Source organism: Crocuta crocuta, unplaced genomic scaffold (genome assembly GCF_008692635.1).
Source record: "Crocuta crocuta isolate KB4526 unplaced genomic scaffold, BGI_CrCroc_1.0 scaffold693, whole genome shotgun sequence".
NCBI lineage: Eukaryota > Metazoa > Chordata > Mammalia > Carnivora > Hyaenidae > Crocuta > Crocuta crocuta.
This window is the reverse complement of record NW_027527545.1, coordinates 147472-166356: the sequence shown is the minus strand read 5'-3', so window position 1 is coordinate 166356 and position 18885 is coordinate 147472. Positions and strand designations below refer to the sequence as shown.

At 52.9% G+C, this 18885-nt stretch overlaps 1 protein-coding gene across 2 annotated transcripts in view; it reads left to right on the top strand.

Moving 5' to 3' along the window:
• Positions 1-11346, top strand: part of ZNF333 (zinc finger protein 333) — a 16797-nt gene extending 5451 nt beyond the window's left edge. For both annotated transcript variants that reach the window (XM_077765327.1, XM_077765322.1), the window contains 6 exons: positions 629-716; positions 6292-6380; positions 6942-7068; positions 7508-7603; positions 8180-8256; positions 8927-11346. In XM_077765327.1, the coding sequence (XP_077621453.1) occupies positions 629-716; positions 6292-6380; positions 6942-7068; positions 7508-7603; positions 8180-8256; positions 8927-9994 (1545 nt within the window). In that variant the 3' untranslated portion in view covers positions 9995-11346. The remainder of the gene's footprint in view (positions 1-628; positions 717-6291; positions 6381-6941; positions 7069-7507; positions 7604-8179; positions 8257-8926) is intronic.
• The last annotated feature ends 7539 nt before the right edge of the window (positions 11347-18885 follow it).

Here is an 18885-nt window from a genome sequence, read left to right as displayed (position 1 = left end):
CCACATTTTCTTCCCATCCACCACTAAGTCCTGAGAGTCCCCTCCCCGCCAAGTATAACTTACCTCTGACTGCTCCTGCTGTCCCCACTGCCACCACCCTGCCCCGAGCTGCTGTTAGTTCTCTGGGGCCCCTGGAACTGCTCCCTACAGGCCCCTGTTTCCACTGGGCCCCACCATGGACACAGAGTCCAGAGACATCCCTTCGAAATGCCAGGCAGAGCAGACACCCGCGGAGAGTTCACATCCTTTCGCTCACAACAGGGCTGCCTTCTGGGAATAACTTACTAACTGTTTCGCGTGTACACGGGTCTACCTCCACGTCCCCCCACAACCCCCCAGCTTGCTGGTCACTCACACCCTTCTTTGCCCCAGCATTTCCCCTGCTGATGAGGCCACACCCCCAACCCTGGCCCCCTCTCCTTCCCATTCTGAAGTTGAAATTCTATCCCAGGGATGAGGTTTGTCCTCATGAATGGGATTGATCTGGACAAGCCAAATCGGGCATGTCCCAATTTTATCATTGTGTGGCCCCGAGCAGGGTCAGTCTTGCAGATTCGGTCAGGCCGAAGGGCGGCGAGCAGACTCCATTGACTGTGTGACCCTAATCTGTCCTTGTCACTCTGTCTAGGCGCTGAAGGAGGCTGTGCACATTCAGAGGGTTGGCATGCTGGCGCCTGCGCTGAGTCTCCCTGAGCTGAGGATGGCCGTGGGTTCTGGTGAGTGAGCGCTGGGCAGAGCCCGTGGCCCAGGGGCCTCTACCCTCCTGTGCTGTGTGGTGTCCTGTCTGGGAATGTGCGTCTCCCGCCTTCACTTCCTCCGACAGTAGGTATTTCCCTGCCCTGTAAGGAAGGTACATAAAGTCAGGTCCCCATTCTTTATGTATTCAGGGGGAAAGGCACTCCCTCAGGATTGTGGGCTGGGATTCTTTCTGTGTTTTGTTTGTTTGTTTGTTTTTGTTTTTTTGGCCTTTAATCTTTCTTTGAAGAAAGAGGAGCCTCCTTTAAGCTGTGGCTAAGTCCAGACCTCTTTCTGGGCAAGGTTAAATTCTTCACTCCGCAACTATGTTGATGCTGAATTGACAGTCGGATTTACTATCAACGGACCATTTTTTAACTGAGTTTATAAAAAATGGGATTGAGACAAGGCACATGTCCTGAGAAGGGGGGAGGGGGAGAATTAACTCATTAATTCTGGAAGACAGATAATATCTTAGCTTTAATTTCAAGGCATTTGTTTCCTTGCATCTTGCCTTCTAATGGGAATAATAAACTTTATGAACAATAGCATCTAGTCTTGCATTTGGAAATTGTGTTATGTCATTGACAGGAAGTGATTCTTAAGTGTTGCTCTTCTGTGTAGTTTTGGTAAGCTTCCTGGGCCAGGTCTGCCTTGAAGTACTCTTAAGGTACTCAGAGTACCTTGTGCTCTTGAAATATTCTTGAAGTACTTGGAACACTCCATGCTCTCAAAGTACTCTTGAAGTGCTCTAGTCGGTCACCCTGTGGTGAGATGGGCCCTGGGAGACAGTCTCAAACAAAATATTGACCCCTGAGCTCAGTCGGCCCGTGGGGTCAAATTTTTCAGTGAAGACCGGGATATGATGGAAGCATGTAACACAAGGACTTTATCTTGAGGGCAGGAAGGGGTTTCAGGAAATTTGAAGTCAGACCGTGGGTTCTCAGCTGCGCAACTTAGGGCCAGTTCATTCTCTGTGGTGGGGCCATTCTGCGTGTTGTGGGGCCTCCACCCACTAGATGGCGGTAGCACGTCCTGTGTTAGCTGGCCGGGGCCACCATAGCAAAGTACCACAGCCTGAGCGACTCAGAGAGCAAACCTTTGTTTTCTCATGGTTCTGGAAGCCAGAAGTCTGAGATCTGAGGGCTGTGAGCTGTTCCGGGCATCAGTCCTTGGCTTGTAGGTGGTTGTCTTCTTGAGTTTTCTCTTTCTTTGTGTCTGTGTTCAGGTTTTCTTTTCTTCCAAGGACCCACCCAACTGACCTCATTTTAGTTTGCTTACCTCTCAAGACCTCATGTCCAAATACGGTTATATTCTGGGGTACTGGGTGTTAATCTTACGCATTTTTGGAGGGATACAAGCCCATAAAAGGTCCTAGTCATGACAGCCAAAAACGTCTCCTGAAGCTGTGGCTGGTCCCTGCCTCTGACCCCCCGAGATCATATGCTGAAGTCCTACCCTCCCGTGTGACGGTGGAGACTGGGCCTTTAAGGAGGTGGTCAAGATTCGTTGAGGTCATAAAGGTCGAGCTCTAATCCCATAGAACTGGTGTCTTTATAAGAAGAGGAGACACCAGAGCATTCTCTGCTGTGTGAGGACACAGCGAGAAGGCAGTTGTATACAAGCCAAGAGGATTGTTCTCACCAGCACCCAACCACACTGGCACCCACCTCCAGAACTGTGAGGAAGTGAGTGTTTTTTTAAGTTTATTTATTTGAGAGAATGCATAGGAGGGACAGGAGAGAGAGAAAGAGACAGAGAGAGAGAAAGAGAGAGAATTCCAAGCACTGTCATTGTGGAGCCCAATGCAGGGCTCAAACTCATGAACTTTGAGATTGTGACCAGAGCCGAAATCAAGAGTAGGATGCTTATGTGACTGAGCCACACAGGTGCCCCAGAAAATAAATTTCTACTGTTTAAGCCCCTCTCCTCCCCCATATGTGGTATTTGTTATGCAGCAGAGCTGACCAAGATGCCAGCCTGCTGTGTGTCCCGTGGGGGACGAGGGTGGGCTGAGACCCTGATAAATGATTACTGTATCATTGAGCCTGGCCAGACATTGGGCTATTTGGAGAAGGTTCGCAGGGGGGACTTCAGGCCTAGGAATGGCATCTGGAAATTCCTTGGGGGGCACAGAGGCAGATGTGCCCAGGGGCCCACCAAAGGCTGTGTGGAGGGAGCAGAGGGAAGGGGAGGGAGCATGGTGCAAGCTGACTGGAGAGGGTTGGGCTCTGGAACGTTCAGGCCTGGAAGTATGAATCCTGGCCTGTGTGGTGGGGTCCCAGGGACCACGCCCAGTTGTGGCCATTTGCCAGGCCTCCTAGGCCTTGGCCTGTGGCCGTGCTCCTGGCGGTGATTTATCACAGCGAAGGGGCGCAGGGCTGAGTCTGGTGGCGCACGGGGGGAAGTCTGGAGGGGTCCAGGCCCGGGCTTCCAGAGGCCTCTCAGAGGAGTCACCCAGGACGTGCTTAATACCCCCTGCAGCAAGCCCTGACCACACACGGGAGGTGACGTCTCCCAGGGAAGCTCAGTAGAGGCTCAGTGCATGGGTTTTCCCTTGGGGCTGGTCACACCGGCCCACTCTGACGCCGCCTCTGAAGTGTACCTGACTCCGGTCCGCGTGTCCCAGGACCCCGAAGGGACAGCAGGGGGTCAGCATTGAACCACAGCGTTCGCGGAAGCAGTTTAAGCCCTTCTTACCAGTTAAGGTGCTCGGAACCCTCTCGAGGTCCATGTTCCCAAGGGCCACCAGTCGGGCCCATGGTGTTAGCTCTTGTCTACACAGTAGGGATTGTGCAGTGGTTTAAGGCCTGTGCAGGAGGTTGGGTTGAGACGATTTGGTGAGTCCCGTATGCTTTCGTTTACCAGACAGTCCAGAGTGTTCATGAGCCGAGCACTGGGGACCTGGGGGGGTTAAAGGAGAGGGGGCCCAGGCTTCTTCTTTCAGAAGCTTCCAGTCCCACGAGGGTGGCAGAAAACTCATACCCGAGGGAGCAAGTAACTGTGTGATTACAAATAGGTGAGGGCTGTGAGGAAAGGGGGAAGGTCCTTCTAGAGAGAAGTGGGGGACGCCGGGGACGGGGAGGCGCTCTGAGGGAGTGACCTCTCAGTGGGCTCAGAAGGGACAGCTGATGTGCACGAGCCGCAGCGGGGGCAGGAGTAGGAGGAAAGGGAGTGGGGTGGGTGCTCTCTGTAGAGATGGCATCACTGATTTTCTTTTTTTTTTTGGATTAATTGTTGGGGTCTGGAGAGCATCAGGGAGGGGTGAGATTTCCTGTCTGAGGCATGGATGCCACTTCCTGAGATCAGGGGTGCCGGTAGAACAGGCTTTGAGAATCAGGCGGTGAGCACATTCTTTTTGGAGCAGGGTGTGGGGGCAGGGTGGGAATGAGACAACAGAAATTCTCAGGGTTCTGGAGGCCAGAATCGGGGTGCAGGCGGGGCTGTGCCGCNTGGCGGCTGCCGGTCCCTGGGCCTAAAGAGATGGCTCCGGTCTCCGCCTGCATGGTCACATGGCCTTCTCCCCTCGTGTCCCTGCTTCTGCCTTCCCCCCCTTCTTAGGACACCAGTCCTGTTGGGTTGGGACCCACCCAACTCCACTGTGACTTCACCTTAGCTGATCACACCTGCAAAGACCCTGTTTCCAAATAAGGTCACGCTTTTGAGGCACTGGGGAGGTTATGACTTCGCAATCCTTGGTGGGGGGAACACAATTTAACCCATAACGGTCTGATTTCTGCCCCCCCACGACCAAATTCATGTCCCCCCCACATACCAAGTACACTCAGATGATCTCGACACCCCCAGAGTTTTTACCCCTTTCAGCATCAACTCCAAGTCCCAAATCTTCTCAGCTCGGAAAGCCCTTGTGTCCTCATATGAATCATCCAGATGAGGCATGAGTGAGACTCGGGTGTGGTCCATCTCAGGGACAGAGTTCTTCATCTGTGAACCTGTGAACTGAGAAGACAGGTCCTGTGCTCCCACAATGCTGTGGGACACACACAGGGTCCTCCTTCCCTGTCCCGAGGGGAGAGAAAGAAGGGATCATGGGTCCCAAGCAAGCTCCAAACCCAGCAGGGCAAGTTCAAGGCCTGATGGCAGTCCTCTGGCTGTGGGGCTGGGGGTGAGGGGCAGCACCCCCCTCCCCCCAGCTCATGGAGTCCCCAGGACAGATGAGTGGGGACACGAGCTGGTGGTGTGGACTTCAGGGGAGAGAGTCAGCCTAGGGGCCTGGACCTGGACAGAGGACTTGCTGCCCACGGTGGGGGGACAGAAACAGTGTGGAGGGGGAAGCAGACTGTTGTGGCTTAAACTGTGCCCCCACCCCCCACCCCCCAGATACACTGAAGTCCTGACCGGTACCCGTGACCGGGACTGGGACCTTACCTGGAAACAGGGTCTGTGCAGCTGCAGGGTAAGATGGGGTCGTGACGCAGGGGCCCAATGTGACGGGCGTCCTCTTAACAAGAGAAAAACAGCAGGTGGAGACAGGGACACGCAGGGGAGAGGACATCCATGTGACAGACGCACAGATGGGAGGGACGCAGCTGCAGGCCAGGGAGCACCCAGGACTCGGGACAGTCACCGCCAGAAGCCAGGAGGAGGCGAGGAGGGACTCTGCCCAGAGTCTCGGAGGGAGCACGGCCCTGCCGACACCTTTGTCTTGGGCTTTTGGCCTCCAGAGCTGAGATGGAAGGTGCATCTGCGGTTTTAAGCCTCTCAGTTTGTGGGGTGCTTGGTTACAACAGCCCCAGGGAGGGAATACATGGGCTCGGAGACTGGACGTGGGTCAGGTTTTTTTTTTTTTTTTTTTAAATTATTAGATGCAAGTAATTTTCTTTCTTTGCGTGATATGCATTATTTTTCAGTTCAGGATTAGTTCCCAAGGGGAGAGGTCCCGCGGCGGGGGGAGGTGGGCGTGCAGGGAGACAGGGCTGGTCGGGGAGGTCACTTGCTCACCCTTAACGCGGCCAAAGCAAAGTGGTGCCAGAGCGAAGAGGTGCTGCTCGTTTGGATGGAGGGGTGTGGTCAGTTTGAAGGCAGGAAGGGGTGAGGCTTCCTTCTCCAGGGGAGACGCGTGGGGTGGTGGCCGCTTCTCTGGCCCCTGCTGGTGCTGAGTCCTGGGTGCCGCCGGCCCCGCAGAGTGGAGCTGAGCAGCTAGGGAGGAAATACGGACCCAGGGCTGACTCCAGGGGCGGTGGGGGCGCCCCCGAAACTCCAGAGCCTGTTGGTGCGTTGAGTCTGTAACTCCAGAGATTTGGGATGGAAGAAACACGTGCGTATTTGTGCGCGTTTGCATGTGTCCGTGTGTCCATTTCTGCGGTGTGTACTTGTCTGTATGTGTATGTTTTGTGTTTGTGTATATGTGTCTGTGTGTGTGTGTGTGTGTGAATGCATGCACGTGTGTGTGCTGGTGTGTGCACACATGCGTCTAAGCACACAAGTGTGTGTGTCGTACGTGCGTGTGTGCACCTGTGGTCACTCACGGCTGGGGCGGGCAGCCCTGGGCCCTGCGGGTGTGCTCACTGGGCCTCCCGGCCTCCCTCTCCTTAGCTCTGCTTGCCGGGGACCCTGGCTGGGTGCAGAAGGGGCGCACGGAGGAGGAGTCTGTGGTTCCTGGGATACCGGGCCGCTGTCCACAGGTGAGTAGGAGATGCCTGTTGCTGAGGCCCTTATCCGCTTCCCTTGGCCCGGAGGCTCCCGACCCTACAGGGCTGATATCCAGGCTTCTAGGCCCTGGGNGGGGGGGGGGGGGGGGGGGAGACACATGCAGTGATCCCCCTGCTTCATTCAGACCGTCCCTTGCTGGGGTGTGCCGGGTTCTGCTGAGTGAGGCTGTGAGCTGTTCTGGTCAGCCGGTCCTCACAGCTTTCCAGGGCAGATAGTGGCCATTCGCCATGCATTTCAGGCCTCTGGGCCCAAGGGAGCCTGAAGGGGATAAAACGGCCATGGCTTCCTGGCTGGAGGCAAACGGCTAAGTCCTTCGATGCCACACCTCTGGATACTGTCCCTCAGGGACCAATGAATAGATGGAGGAGAGTTCTGGTTCTGGGGCCTGAGCCAGGGGCTGAACTCCGAGAGGCCGCAGGGCCCCGAGTGAGAATCCTCTGCGCCGTCTTCCTTCCCCAGGCTGGGCCCTCGCCAGCTTCTTGGGTACCGGTGGGGGTGGCCCCTGGCTGAGCCGGGACGGGCGTGTGTTTCAGGAACCAGTCACCTTCGAGGATGTGACTGTGTTGTTCACCCCAGAAGAATGGATGTTTCTAGACTCTGCCCAGAGAAGCCTGTACAGAGATGTGATGCTGGAGAACTATAGGAACCTGGCCTCCGTGGGTAAGGCCAGCCCCGCGGCTTCATCTACACACCCCCACGGCCCCTGCGGGTTCCCAGAATTGTGCTGGTTTGGGAAATCGAGAGGTGAAAAAACAGACAAATCCTGCTCTCATGGGGCTTATGGTCTAGCGGCTTCCTTGTCGAAATGGAAGTCTCTCTGCTGCTCTCTGTTTCTCCATGGTTAAAAGCGGCTGGGCTTTTCAAGTGTGTCTCTCAGTCAGGCCCTGGCTTTTGGGGACCGGAGAACCCCACGGTCCTTTGGGACCAGTGACGGAGCTTGCGCTTTGGCCCCTTAGTGGAAGAGCTTGGCCGTGCCCGTCAGAATGTAGGGGTGCTCATTTTGCTCTTCCCGTCTCCCATGTCCCCCAAAGATGTCAGGATATCAGCCCCGGTTTAATGGCAGGCCCGGCTCACACCCTGCATATTTTCCCACGAGCAGGCGGTCAGCTAGGCACACCCAGCTGGCTTTCCCATTGGGAGCAAGGAGAAGGGCGGCGGCCCACGGAGAGAAGAGTCTTCCCGGAAAACTGTCCAGGTGAGCGGCACGCAGACCAGGCGAGCGCCAGCGCTGATCCCAAGACGAGCTTGAGGTGTGCACATCTGTCAGGAGGGCAGACACTCTCGGTGGCCTTGACGGAGCTGCTCTGCTGGACTCCACCCCCTTTCCTTTTTATCTCGAATACCTGCCTTTGGTTTCACAGGGCGGTCTGTCCCTCCCCCCCTCGCACCGGTCGCCTCCGCGTGTGTATTCGCTCCTGTGTGTGTTTTCCGTGGACGTATCGTGTGCACGTTTGATCCGGTGCCTCCCCACCATATGTTCTTGCTGACACTTTCAGTTTCGGCCTCCACCTTCACAGGCTCCTTTCCCAGTAACTTATCTGGCATTTCCATTCCTCGTTGCCATGGTTACGTAACTGCTTACAGAGCCAGACGCCTCAGCATTTCCTGGGCACTCTGATACAGCCCTCCTCTCCCCACTGCCTTCCCGTAGTTAGAACCAGTATGAAAAAAAAAAAACACTCCCCGCGGGCCCTGCCTGTTGTCCTGGCTGCCCTGGTACTACAGCTTCCTTCTCTGTGCACTTACCGTTTTCCTTCCTTGTTCATTTCAGAACCGCAGCCTCCACCCCACGATTCAATTCCTAACCAAGAGATTTTTGGAGGGATTCCATCTGTTGGCACGAAAAGGGTAAGGTGCTCCGGGAGCCGTCCCGGTCCCCTCGTAGGACGAGCCCGGGGTCGCTGCAGGTTAGAAACAGCAGGGCTGCCTGGCTGGCCCAGGCGGAGGAGCGTCCAACGCTTGGTCTTGAGGTGGTGAGTTCGAGCCTCATGTTGGGTGTAGAGATTGCTTAAATAAGTAAATCTTAAAGAAATGAAGGAAGGGAGGGAGGGAGGGAGGGAGGGGAGGAGGGGGGGGAAGGAAGGAAAGCAGCTCAAGAGGCCAGAGAGAGAGACGGAGATGGATTCAAGGTGAGTGGTGCTCACCCAGGCGAACACAGTATCTTGGAAGAGGGTCGGTGAAGGTCATGAATTGGGGAAACGCTACATGTAGATCAAGGCATGTGTCTTCACAGAGTTCCTGCAAGCAACCGCGTTCATAAACGAACAGATACCAAGAGTTTAAGACTTAATTTGCCCTTAACTCGGCAAAACTCTGCCTCTAAGAGGCTCACGGAAGTAACGACGACGACGGTGCGCTGTGGAGGGCATCCCCTCGAAGGGGGCCGGGGTGGAAATGGTCCAGACGCACTAGAAGGGTAGAAGCTTCAGCTGTAGGAATGCGCCTCCGCTGCGNCGCGGGGGAGAACGGCTGTCAGCGTCCTAAAGCCTCAGGTCTTCGTGTCTTCCTCCATCCGCAGGAGCAGCCTCACACGGCGCCAACACTCTATGAATGCGGCGCACCCGGAAGACCCCTTGCCGGCCTCGGACCCCTTTTCCAGTACCAGGGGCCTCACGCCGGAGGCGACCCCCGTGCCTGCCAAGAGAGCGCCGAGCCCTTCTTCCAGCCCGCCCGCCTCGCGGTGCCCGCGAAAGCCCGCCGTGGGGACAAAGCCTTCGCGTGTGGCCAGTGTGAGAAGGCCTTCAGGTACAGCTCGGACCTGGTCCGGCACGAGCGGACCCACAGCGCCGAGAAGGGCTTCGCATGCCCGGAGTGTCGCCGCGCCTTCAAGTACTCCTCGAACCTGCGGCGCCACCTGAGGACGCACGCGGGCGAGAAGCCCTTCGCGTGCGCCCAGTGCGGGAAGAGCTTCACGAGGAACTTCAACCTGATCCTGCACCAGAGAAACCACTCGGGCGAGAAGCCCTACGAGTGCCGGGACTGCGGGAAGGCGTTCACGCAGCCGTCGTCTCTGCGCAGCCACGCGAGGACGCACAGCGGGGAGAGGCCCTTCGGCTGCGCGCAGTGCGGCAACACGTTCCGGGAGCACTCGTCGCTGAAGACGCACCTGCGGACCCACACGCGGGAGAAGCCGTACGAGTGTCAGCAGTGCGGGAGGCCCTTCCGCACGAGCACGCACCTGAGCGTGCACCGGAGGACGCACACCGGCGAGAAGCTTTACGCGTGCGCCACGTGCGGCCAGGTGCTGAGCCGCCTGTCGACGCTCAAGAGCCACATGCGGACGCACACGGGCGAGAAGCCGCACGCGTGCCGCGAGTGCGGGCGCGCCTTCCGCGAGCCCTCCTCCCTCAGGAAGCACGCCCGGACGCACACGGGCGAGAAGCCGCACGCGTGCCGCGAGTGCGGGCGCGCCTTCGGGCAGTCCTCGCACCTCGTCGTGCACGTGAGGACGCACGCGGCGGGGAGGCCCTACGCGTGCAGCCAGTGTGACAAGGCCTTCAGGCACAGCTCCGCGCTCAGCGTGCACAGGAGGGTTCACCTGCCTCTGCTGCTGTCCCCGCCGCGCGCCGGGCCCCTTGCCGATTAACGCTCGACTTGTAGTTTTATTTATTGTATTTTATTGTTTAATTATTAGAGAGAGTGCCCGTGTGAGAGCGGGGGAGGGGCAGAGGGAGGGCGAGAGCCTCAAGCAGGCTCCACGCTCGGGTGCGGGACTCGGCCCCACACCCCCGGGGTCGTGCCTTGAGCCGAAACCGAGAGTCGGACGCGCAGCCGACCGGGCCACCCGGGCGCCCTCCGAGTTTTCTACGACTGTAAACGTTCCAGGCTAAAACGGTCTCTCGTGGCACTCGTCTGGGTCACCTCACACGTTTCGATGGATAATATTTTCCTTTCGGTTGAAATCTAAGTATTGTCTTCGTTTCTGTTATCACTGATTCTTTGGCCCGTGAGGCATCTGTAATTAGATTTTAAAATCCCGGGACCTGGGTATGTTTTTCCAGAGGTCTGATTACTCAGAGCGAAACGCATAAACCTTAGGTGTACGGCGGGAGGACTCGGACAGGTGCACCCGTACGTGTGTGTAACCAACACGCCTTTCAAGATACACAACATTTCTGTCGTTCTGGAAAGTTCCTGCATGTGTATGGGTGTGGGTTTTGTTTGTTTTTTAGTTGCCCTTTTGTTGTCTGCTTTTAATTTACTGACACTGTGAGCAGAAAACGTGGTCTTTCTATTATCGAACATTAGGCACCTGTTGTGTTCTCAATCTGGCACATCCTGCTAGTCGCCTGTCAAAACCACCCCTGTGTGCAAACAGACCCGATGCCCCGGGCTCGCGGAGCCGCCCCACGGCCACGGTAGAGGCTGCAGGCAGAGGAGAGCCGCGAAATCACAGCCGCTCCCCCGCTGGTGTCTGTGTGCGGCTGCCCTGCACTCCGTGTTTCTGAATGTCCTGTTTTGCAGGAAGGATGCGCTTCTTAGTGGCACAGGACATTGCTGTTTTGGGGAGGGGGCCGGGGCGGAAAGGGATGCGTTTGTTAAGGCTGAGCGTGTGCTCAGTGTTCATAAATGCTTCCTGTGTCGTTGAAACCAATATATTGTATTCTGCATGTGTCCCCTAGATAGAGCATATTATCCGGGTTTCAAAATCTACACGTTTATAGGTTTTGGTCTCTGTCTTCGTCTGTTCGGGCTGCGTAACAAAACTACCATAGGCTGGGCGGCTTATGAACAGCAGAACTTTCTTCTCATAGTTCTGGAGGCTTGAGTCCGAGATCAGAATGCGGGCAGATATGGTGTCTGGGGAGGGTGGTTCGTAGATGGCCGTCTTCGTCCTGTGTCCTCACGTGGCCTAAAGACAGCAAGGGACTCCGTGGGGTGTCTTTTATAAGGACACTAGTCCCATTCCTAAGGGCTCCATCCTTCTGACCTACTCACCTCCTGNCCGAAGAGCTGTTAAATTAAACTTTCCCACCCGGTTGCTGAATAAAATCTTGTAAACCTGTCCATTCTTAAAGTTACATATATTGAAGCAGTCAAATTAAACGAGAAGTTTTTGATATTTTATGCGTCCAGCAAATTGTTCCTGTTCTTCTTATGGTGGCCATCCTTCTCCCTAGTGATGAATAGTCAACTGTTCATTTCCATAATAGCAAGTAATTCTATGGCGCTTACCATTGATGGATAGTAGATACTACCCTAAGCTTTGAATCTTATTTTAAGTTAGTTTCTCACAGTGACCCTTTGAGGTAGATGCCATTGTTTTCCCCAATTTACAGGCCAGTTGAAGTGCATTAACCAAGATCATACAGGTGGTAAGCAGTGGGGTCTGGCTCCAAAATCCATGGGCTGTCCACAGTACTTTACCCCAGGGGACTCTTCTTTATTTTTACCTGTTCTCACAGGGGTCTGTTTTTGTATTTTAAAATTCTTTTTTTAAAATATTTATTAAACAAAAATTTTAAATTATGTTTATTTATTTTTGAGAGACAGAGTGTGAGCAGGGGAAAGGCAGAGAGAGAGGGAGACACAGAATCCGAAGTAGGCTCGAGGCTCTGAGCTGTCAACACAGAGCCTGACTCGGGGCTCAATCTTGCAAACTGCGAGGTCATGACCTGAGCTGAAGTTGGCCGCTTAACCGACTGAGCCACCGAGGTGCCCCAAGTTTTTATTTAGTTTTCAAGTAATCGCTACACCCAACATGTGGCTTGAACTCACGACCCTGAGATCAAGAGCTGCACGCTCTTCTGACTGAGCCAGCCAGGCGCCCCCTGTGTTTTAAAATCCTAACTGAGGTTTAACTTCTGTAAAAGTTCATAAATCTTAGCACACACCTTGATGAAATTTATATATTTCTGCACCACCATATCAAGATATGAAATATTTTATCTCCCCAGATGGTACTCTTGGGCCCTACTCCAGTCCCAGTCAATAAACCCCATCCAGGAGCACATGGGTGGCTCAGTGGGTTAAGTGTCCAACTTCAGCTCAGGTCATGATCTCGTGGTTCATGAGTTAGAGCCCTGTGTGGGGCTCTGTGCTGACAGCTTGGAGCCTGGAGCCTGCTTCAGATTCTGTGTCTCCCTCCCTCTTTGCCCCTCTCCTGCTCACACTCTATCTCAAAAATAAATAAACATTAAAAAAAAGTAAAAGGAAATAAGCCCCATTCAGAGGTAACAAGTATTCTGACTTGTCACCATAGATTTGTTTTTCCTGTTCATAGATATAGAACCACACACTATGCCAAACACTCATGGCTGGTGTTTCCCTTAATACAGAGCCTGTGAAATTTATCTTTAAACATTGCAGTGCAATATTCTCTTGATCCCAGAGCTCCAACATTCCATTCTGTTTATGGACATTTGAATTCCTTACTGTTAGGAATAAAGCTTCTGTGGCTGTTGTGGTGCAGGCCTTCCTTTGAACCAATGTCCTGACTTCTCCCGGGGGCAAGCCTGGAGTGCAGTCGGTGGGTCCTCACACAGGCCGACCTTGAGCTTCGGCAGATGCTGCCAACAGGTCTCCAAAGTGGTTGAAACAATGTATGCCTCCAATATCATGAAAGGTTTCGTTTGCTTCACTTCCTGATAATGCATGCTACTGTTAGTTTGATTTTAGCCATGTTACTGGGTGTGTGAGTGGTTTCTTGTGTTGTAATTTTCACTGGTGTGTGTGTGTGTGTGTGAATGATGATGTAGTAGATGGTGGCCACAATAATTCCTCCTATTTCTCAACGTGCGTCTCTTTTCAAGGCTGACTTTGTTGCTCCTTGCATCGAGAGGTGGAGTTTATGTCTCTACCCCTTGAAGATGCGCTTGATTGTGCGACTTTCTTTGGCCAATGGAACATTGTCAAACACGGCAGGAGCAGACACTTGGGAAGCACACACTGGGGTTTGCCCTCTTTTGGTTATGGTTAGAGTCTTAAGAGCCAAATGGGAAGACACCTGGGCCGATCTTGCTGACAGCTGACACCACCCACCGGGCACGTGAGTGAGGCCATCTTGGACCGTCCGGCAAGCCATCAGACGACTGCAGTCTCCCAGGTGAGACCATCCGAAGAACTAACTTCCCGGCTGAGTTCAGCTCCGCTGGCTGACTCACAGAATTACGAGCACATAAGGTAACAGGCGCAGAAGTTAGCATCGGGAACAGGGGGCTGCTGTAGCCGACATTCAGAATGTGGCATTGACTTTGGAACCTGGCAGTAAGGCAGCAGCTGTAAAGGGGCTGGAAATGTGAGGAAACTGCCAGACGTTAGGAAAAGGCAAACGTGGTTATGTGATATGAGAACCATTAGCAAAAATGTTGTCGTGGTAACTTGGGGATGATAGACCATGAACTTGTGGATCTGGTTGGGGGGGGGGCTTCCCTCCATCTCTGGCCCTGCCCCCTGCCTTTCTCATGACCGCCTGGTGGTGGTGGTCCCCGAAGACCCTGCGGGTGGGCGAGAAGTCCCCTTGTGGCTGCTGCTTCCGGATTCTCCACCGTCACACCAGCCCACACCTGGCCTTTAGCAATCAGTTAAAAATTCTAGCAGAGGGACTCCTGGGTGGCTCAGTTGTTTAAGCATCTGCCTTTGGCTCAGGTCTTGATCTCAGTTTGTTAGTTGGAGCCCCACATCGGGCTCTGTGCTGTCCGTGCGGAGCCTGCTTTGGAGCCTCTAACCCCCCTCCCCCCTCTGCCCCTCTCCTGCTCACGCTTTCTCTCTCAAAAAGTAAAAATAAATTAAACAAAAAAAAAAGCAAGACATTAAAAAAATTCCAGCAGAAATCTCCCCTCTAGTCTGGTGACGCCGTCCTCATCCCGTGCAGGTGAGCCAGGGCCCCGGTCTCAGATTTCAGGCGAGTGGGTTGCCCGTGATCAAGGCTCTCTGCCGGGTTCAAGGAAGCTAGGTTTTTGCAAATGATTCAGCCTTTTCCTGTTGCTGTGTTGGCAGCAGCACCTATCGGGTTTCTACATCCAGAGTGGAAGCCAGAGATCAGAGTCTTCCTAAATCACACGGCTTTTTGGAACTGACAATGACATCACTTTCCCGTTTTCTGGAAGTTCCTTGAAGGCAGAGATCAGGAGCAGCCTGCTGGGTGTGACTTCCTTGAAGCCTGGCACTGCGCCAGGCGATGAGCCTTCGATGTACTGGCTGAGTCTATGTGAATTCACGCTGGAGCAGATGCTCTCAGGTCTCCATGAGCAGCTTCCCTCCCACCGACACAAGGTCAAAGTCACTACCTCTGAAAGTCACTACAGCCCTGCACTCTCTACGCTGAATGCAGACAGCGCGGTGCCTGGCACTTGTGGGGAGTTACTAGGCGGCTGGTCTGAGGCTGTCCTTCCAGATTTAGGAGAGGCTCCCAACCCACATCCCTCAGCCCACAGTGTCCGCTGCCCAATGCGTCCCTCGGGTTTCATTTACAAATAATGCCACTACAGCTCACGTTCGAGGACCATCTCGACCTGGCAACATGTGTTGCCAGGCACCCAGCAAGCACTCCATCCAAGCTGTTTTCTTTGCATCCACTCTGGTGACGCAAGAGAGCGATCGGGGCATCTGGGCGGCTCAGTCGGTTAAGCGTCGGACTTTGGCTCAGATCCTGATCTCACAGTTCGTGAGTTTGAGCCCCACATTGGGCTCTGGGCTGACAGCTTGGAGCCTGGAGCCTGGGTCTCCCTTTCTCTCTCTGTAGCTCCCCCCCACCCCCCACCCCCAAAAAATAAACATTAAACAAACAAACAAAAAAACAAGTGAGTGATTTAGTAGAAAGACCACAGGCTTTGCCAGTAAAGAGCCCAGAGCCTGTTTCTTGGCCTCGCGGGTTACTGGTTTGGTGATAGACATTGAATGACCAGCCGATCGATGCTCAGCTTACAAGAGAGGAGAGAAGGTTCTCCACAGCTGAGCCTGATGGCCTCCATGCCGCGGGAAGCAGATATTTGCCATCTCTCTCTGGGTAGCACCATTACCGCATGTATGGTCGATTTCAGACTATTTGGAAATGTTTAAGAACAGGAGAAATTAATCCCTGGTGAGAGAAATCAGAATAGTGGTTACCTTTGGGGGTTATCAGCTAGGAAGATGTAGAGGGAACTTTTGGGGGGAAGCTCCGAAATGTTTTATACCTAGATTCCTTGGTTACCTGAGTTTATACATATATAAAAATTCATTGAGCGGGGGATTTAGGATCCATGCTCTTCACACACCTCACTGAATGTGTGTTGGAAACCCTACCGCCCAAATACCGTGGGAACCGTTTACCCAGTTTGAGAATCTTTTCTCTTATTTTTGATTTTTCCCAACTGGCTTTTGCGCCATCTGGAGAAATGGAAGGTAAAGGGAGGAAATAAAAATGAGACTTCACTAGTCTGAGAGAAGAGGCTGACGCTTGGGTCAAGAGGAAGACTTAGTGCTTATATGGGGCTTTATCATTTTTCTATCCATGTGATTATTACTCTAAGATGAAATCTCATAAATCTGTAGCCCCTCCATCCCCAAACATGTTCAGAAAGATCAGATGCGGCTAATCTGTTGGCCTACTGTAGGCCATTGGATAGTCTGAAGAAAAACGGTGTAAAATCGAGGAGGGCATCCTTGAAATATCAATTTTAGTTTCTCTATGACTTTTTTCTCTCTGCTGTCTGGTGGAGTCGCTAACACACAATAGGTGCTCAATATATGCTTTCTAATTTGTTTCCCATTTTCAAGGAAACAGTTATCACTCACATAGCCTCAGTTCTTGCTCAAAAGCTATGGGACAAGCAACCTGTGGCTAGCGGCCATGTTTCCTGGGTAATTTCCACCCGTCAAACATTGGCTGAAAATGCTACTGAGGTGGTGAAAGGAGAAGGCAAAGCGGGTGCTTTCACAGAGTTTAAAAGTTACGTGTTTTCACAAAATACACTTCAGAGCCCACGATGTAAACCGAATGTAAAATCACATATTAAAACAAATTTTTGTTAATGTTTATTTTTGAGAGAGAGTGAAAGTGGGGGAGAAGCAGAGAGAGAGAGAGCGAGCGAGTGGGGGGAGGGCAGAGAGAGGAGGACAGATTTCTGCAGCGGGCTCTGTGCTGATAGCAGAGAGCCTGATGTGGGGCTCCATCTCATGAACCATGAGATTGTGACCTGAGGTGAAGCCAGACCCTCAACTGACTGGTCCACCCAGGCGTCCCCTGAAATCACGTATTATGTACGAGGCTCCGGGTGTCGCATTTTAAGCAAGGCTGTATGAGAAAAGGGAAAAGAAATTGCTCGAGGAGCTTAGAATTTCAAGCTCAAAAGGAGTAATTTGGAATCGATGATTGGATACAAATTCAGTTACAAGTGATTTCATCGTTGAAAAGAAACAACTTTCATGATACCCATGTTGGCATGTCAATACTACCGCTACTCACAGTAGTTTACACTTAGTGAGCACATACTATGTAGTGGTGGTTACTCTACCGGCTTGTTCATGGGTATTACTGACTTAACTCCAACAGCAGCCCTGTGTGGGAAGTGCTGTTATTTTCCCAATTTTCTGGATGAGGAACTTGAGGCAGAGGAGATTCCCGTGATCTTAAAGGACGCACAGACAGTAAGTGATGGAACAGGGTTCAAAGCCAAGCGGGCTGGCTCCAGGGCCTGTATCCTAGATTCAGATCCAGGTCTTGGATTGTATCAGTGTCCTATGGCTGACAGAACAGATCATCACACGTTTGTGGCTTGAAATAACAAAAACAACAGAAGTGTCTTCTCTCACAGTTGAGGAGACCTGAAGTCTGGAATCCAGGCGCTGGCAGGACCACACTCCCTGTGGAGGCTCTTGGGAGGGTCCTTCATTGTCCCTTTCAGCTCCTGGGGGGCCCCAGAGGCCCCCTGGCTTGGGGCCGCGTCACCCAGATCTTCGCTTCTGTCTTCACGTGGCCTTCTCCTCTGCTCCCCCCCCCCATCCGTATGAGGACACCGGTCATTGAATATCGGGCCCATCTATGAATCCAGGGTGGTCTCATTTCCAGATCCTCAAGTCTCATTTTCAGATAACAAAGACATACTACTTTGTGACTAAAATGGTAAAGTCGCGCAAGAAGGAAGTCGCAGTGAAGAGAACTGAGTGCTATATGGTAATAAAGGTACTCAGGGAAGATATGACAAAAGCCTGACACTTATTAACCACTTATTGCACGCCGGATCCTCTTCTCCATGTTTACACTTAGGGACCCACCTCATGAGTTGGGGCTCTTAAAATTCCCGTTTTGCAGATTAGGAAACCGAGGCTTGCCCGATATCACAGGTGAAAAGTGTCAGATTCGGGGGCAGGGGAGGCTGAACTCAGGCCGCCTTGCTGTGGGATTTCCCCCTCCTCTGGAACCTCATGCTGTGTCCCACAGGGAAAGGGCATGAGCATTTCTGGGGAGAGTGAGATCGTGATGGTAGTAGAGCCATCCCAAGTAAGTCCTTTAGGGCCAGATCGCTGAGTATGGCTCCTGGGTAGGAGTGTCTCAAGTCAGGAAAAAACTGCAGAGGAAACCAGGAAAGACTGCTTTTACTTTAAAAAAAAAAGTTTATTTTTTTATTTTGAGAGAGTGCATGAGTGGAGGGTCAGAGAGAGACGGAGGGAGGGAGAGAGAATCTCAAGTAGACTTGACTCAGCGCAAAGCCCAATGCAGGGCTCGACCTCACAACTGCAAGATCACAACCTGAGCAGATATCAAGAGTCAGCACCGACTGACTGAGCCACCCAGGACCCTCTCCTTTTTTTTTTTTTTGGCTAGCATTTTTCTTTAACATCTCAATGAATCCTGACAGACTACTTGTATAATAATGACGTTCTATTGTCATTTTTATTATACTCATTTTGGGGAGCCTGGGTGGCTCAGTCAGTTAAGCGTCTGACTTCCGCTCAGGTCATGATCTCACAGTTTGTGGGTTCGAGCCCCGAGTCAGGCTCTGCTGACAGCTCAGAGCCTGCAGCCTGATTTGGATTCTGTGTCTCCCTCTCTCTCTGACCCTCCCCTGCTCACTCTCTCTCTCTCAGAAATAAATAAAACATTAAAAAAATTTTTATTATACCTCTTTTACAACTGAGCAAACTGAGATTGAAAAGATTAAGTGGTGAAACTAAAGCCACACGGTCCATAAGGGGAGGAGCGAGGACTCAACATTTGGGGCTGATTTCGAAACCTACTCCTCACTCTGTCCCGGAACAGGGAGATCTGTAATCCAGGGAGAGGACTCCTGAGAGAGAAAGCAGATTTCTACTGTGGTCTAGCTCTGGGCAAAGGCAGACTGACCTGAGGACTTTCTCCTTTAAAATCCACGCCCTCCGCTGGGCGAGGTTGGAGTTTGTAAGTTGAGTGCCGGCCAGCAGCTGTCTGCTCCATTCTGTCTCCTCACCGGTGGCCCCTGAGACTCCAGGAGACCTTGTGGCTGGTTGGTGTCGGACCCCTCAGGGGGTCTCAGAAGATGGGAGGGAGAGGCTGAGCCCAAGACATCATGCGAAGTG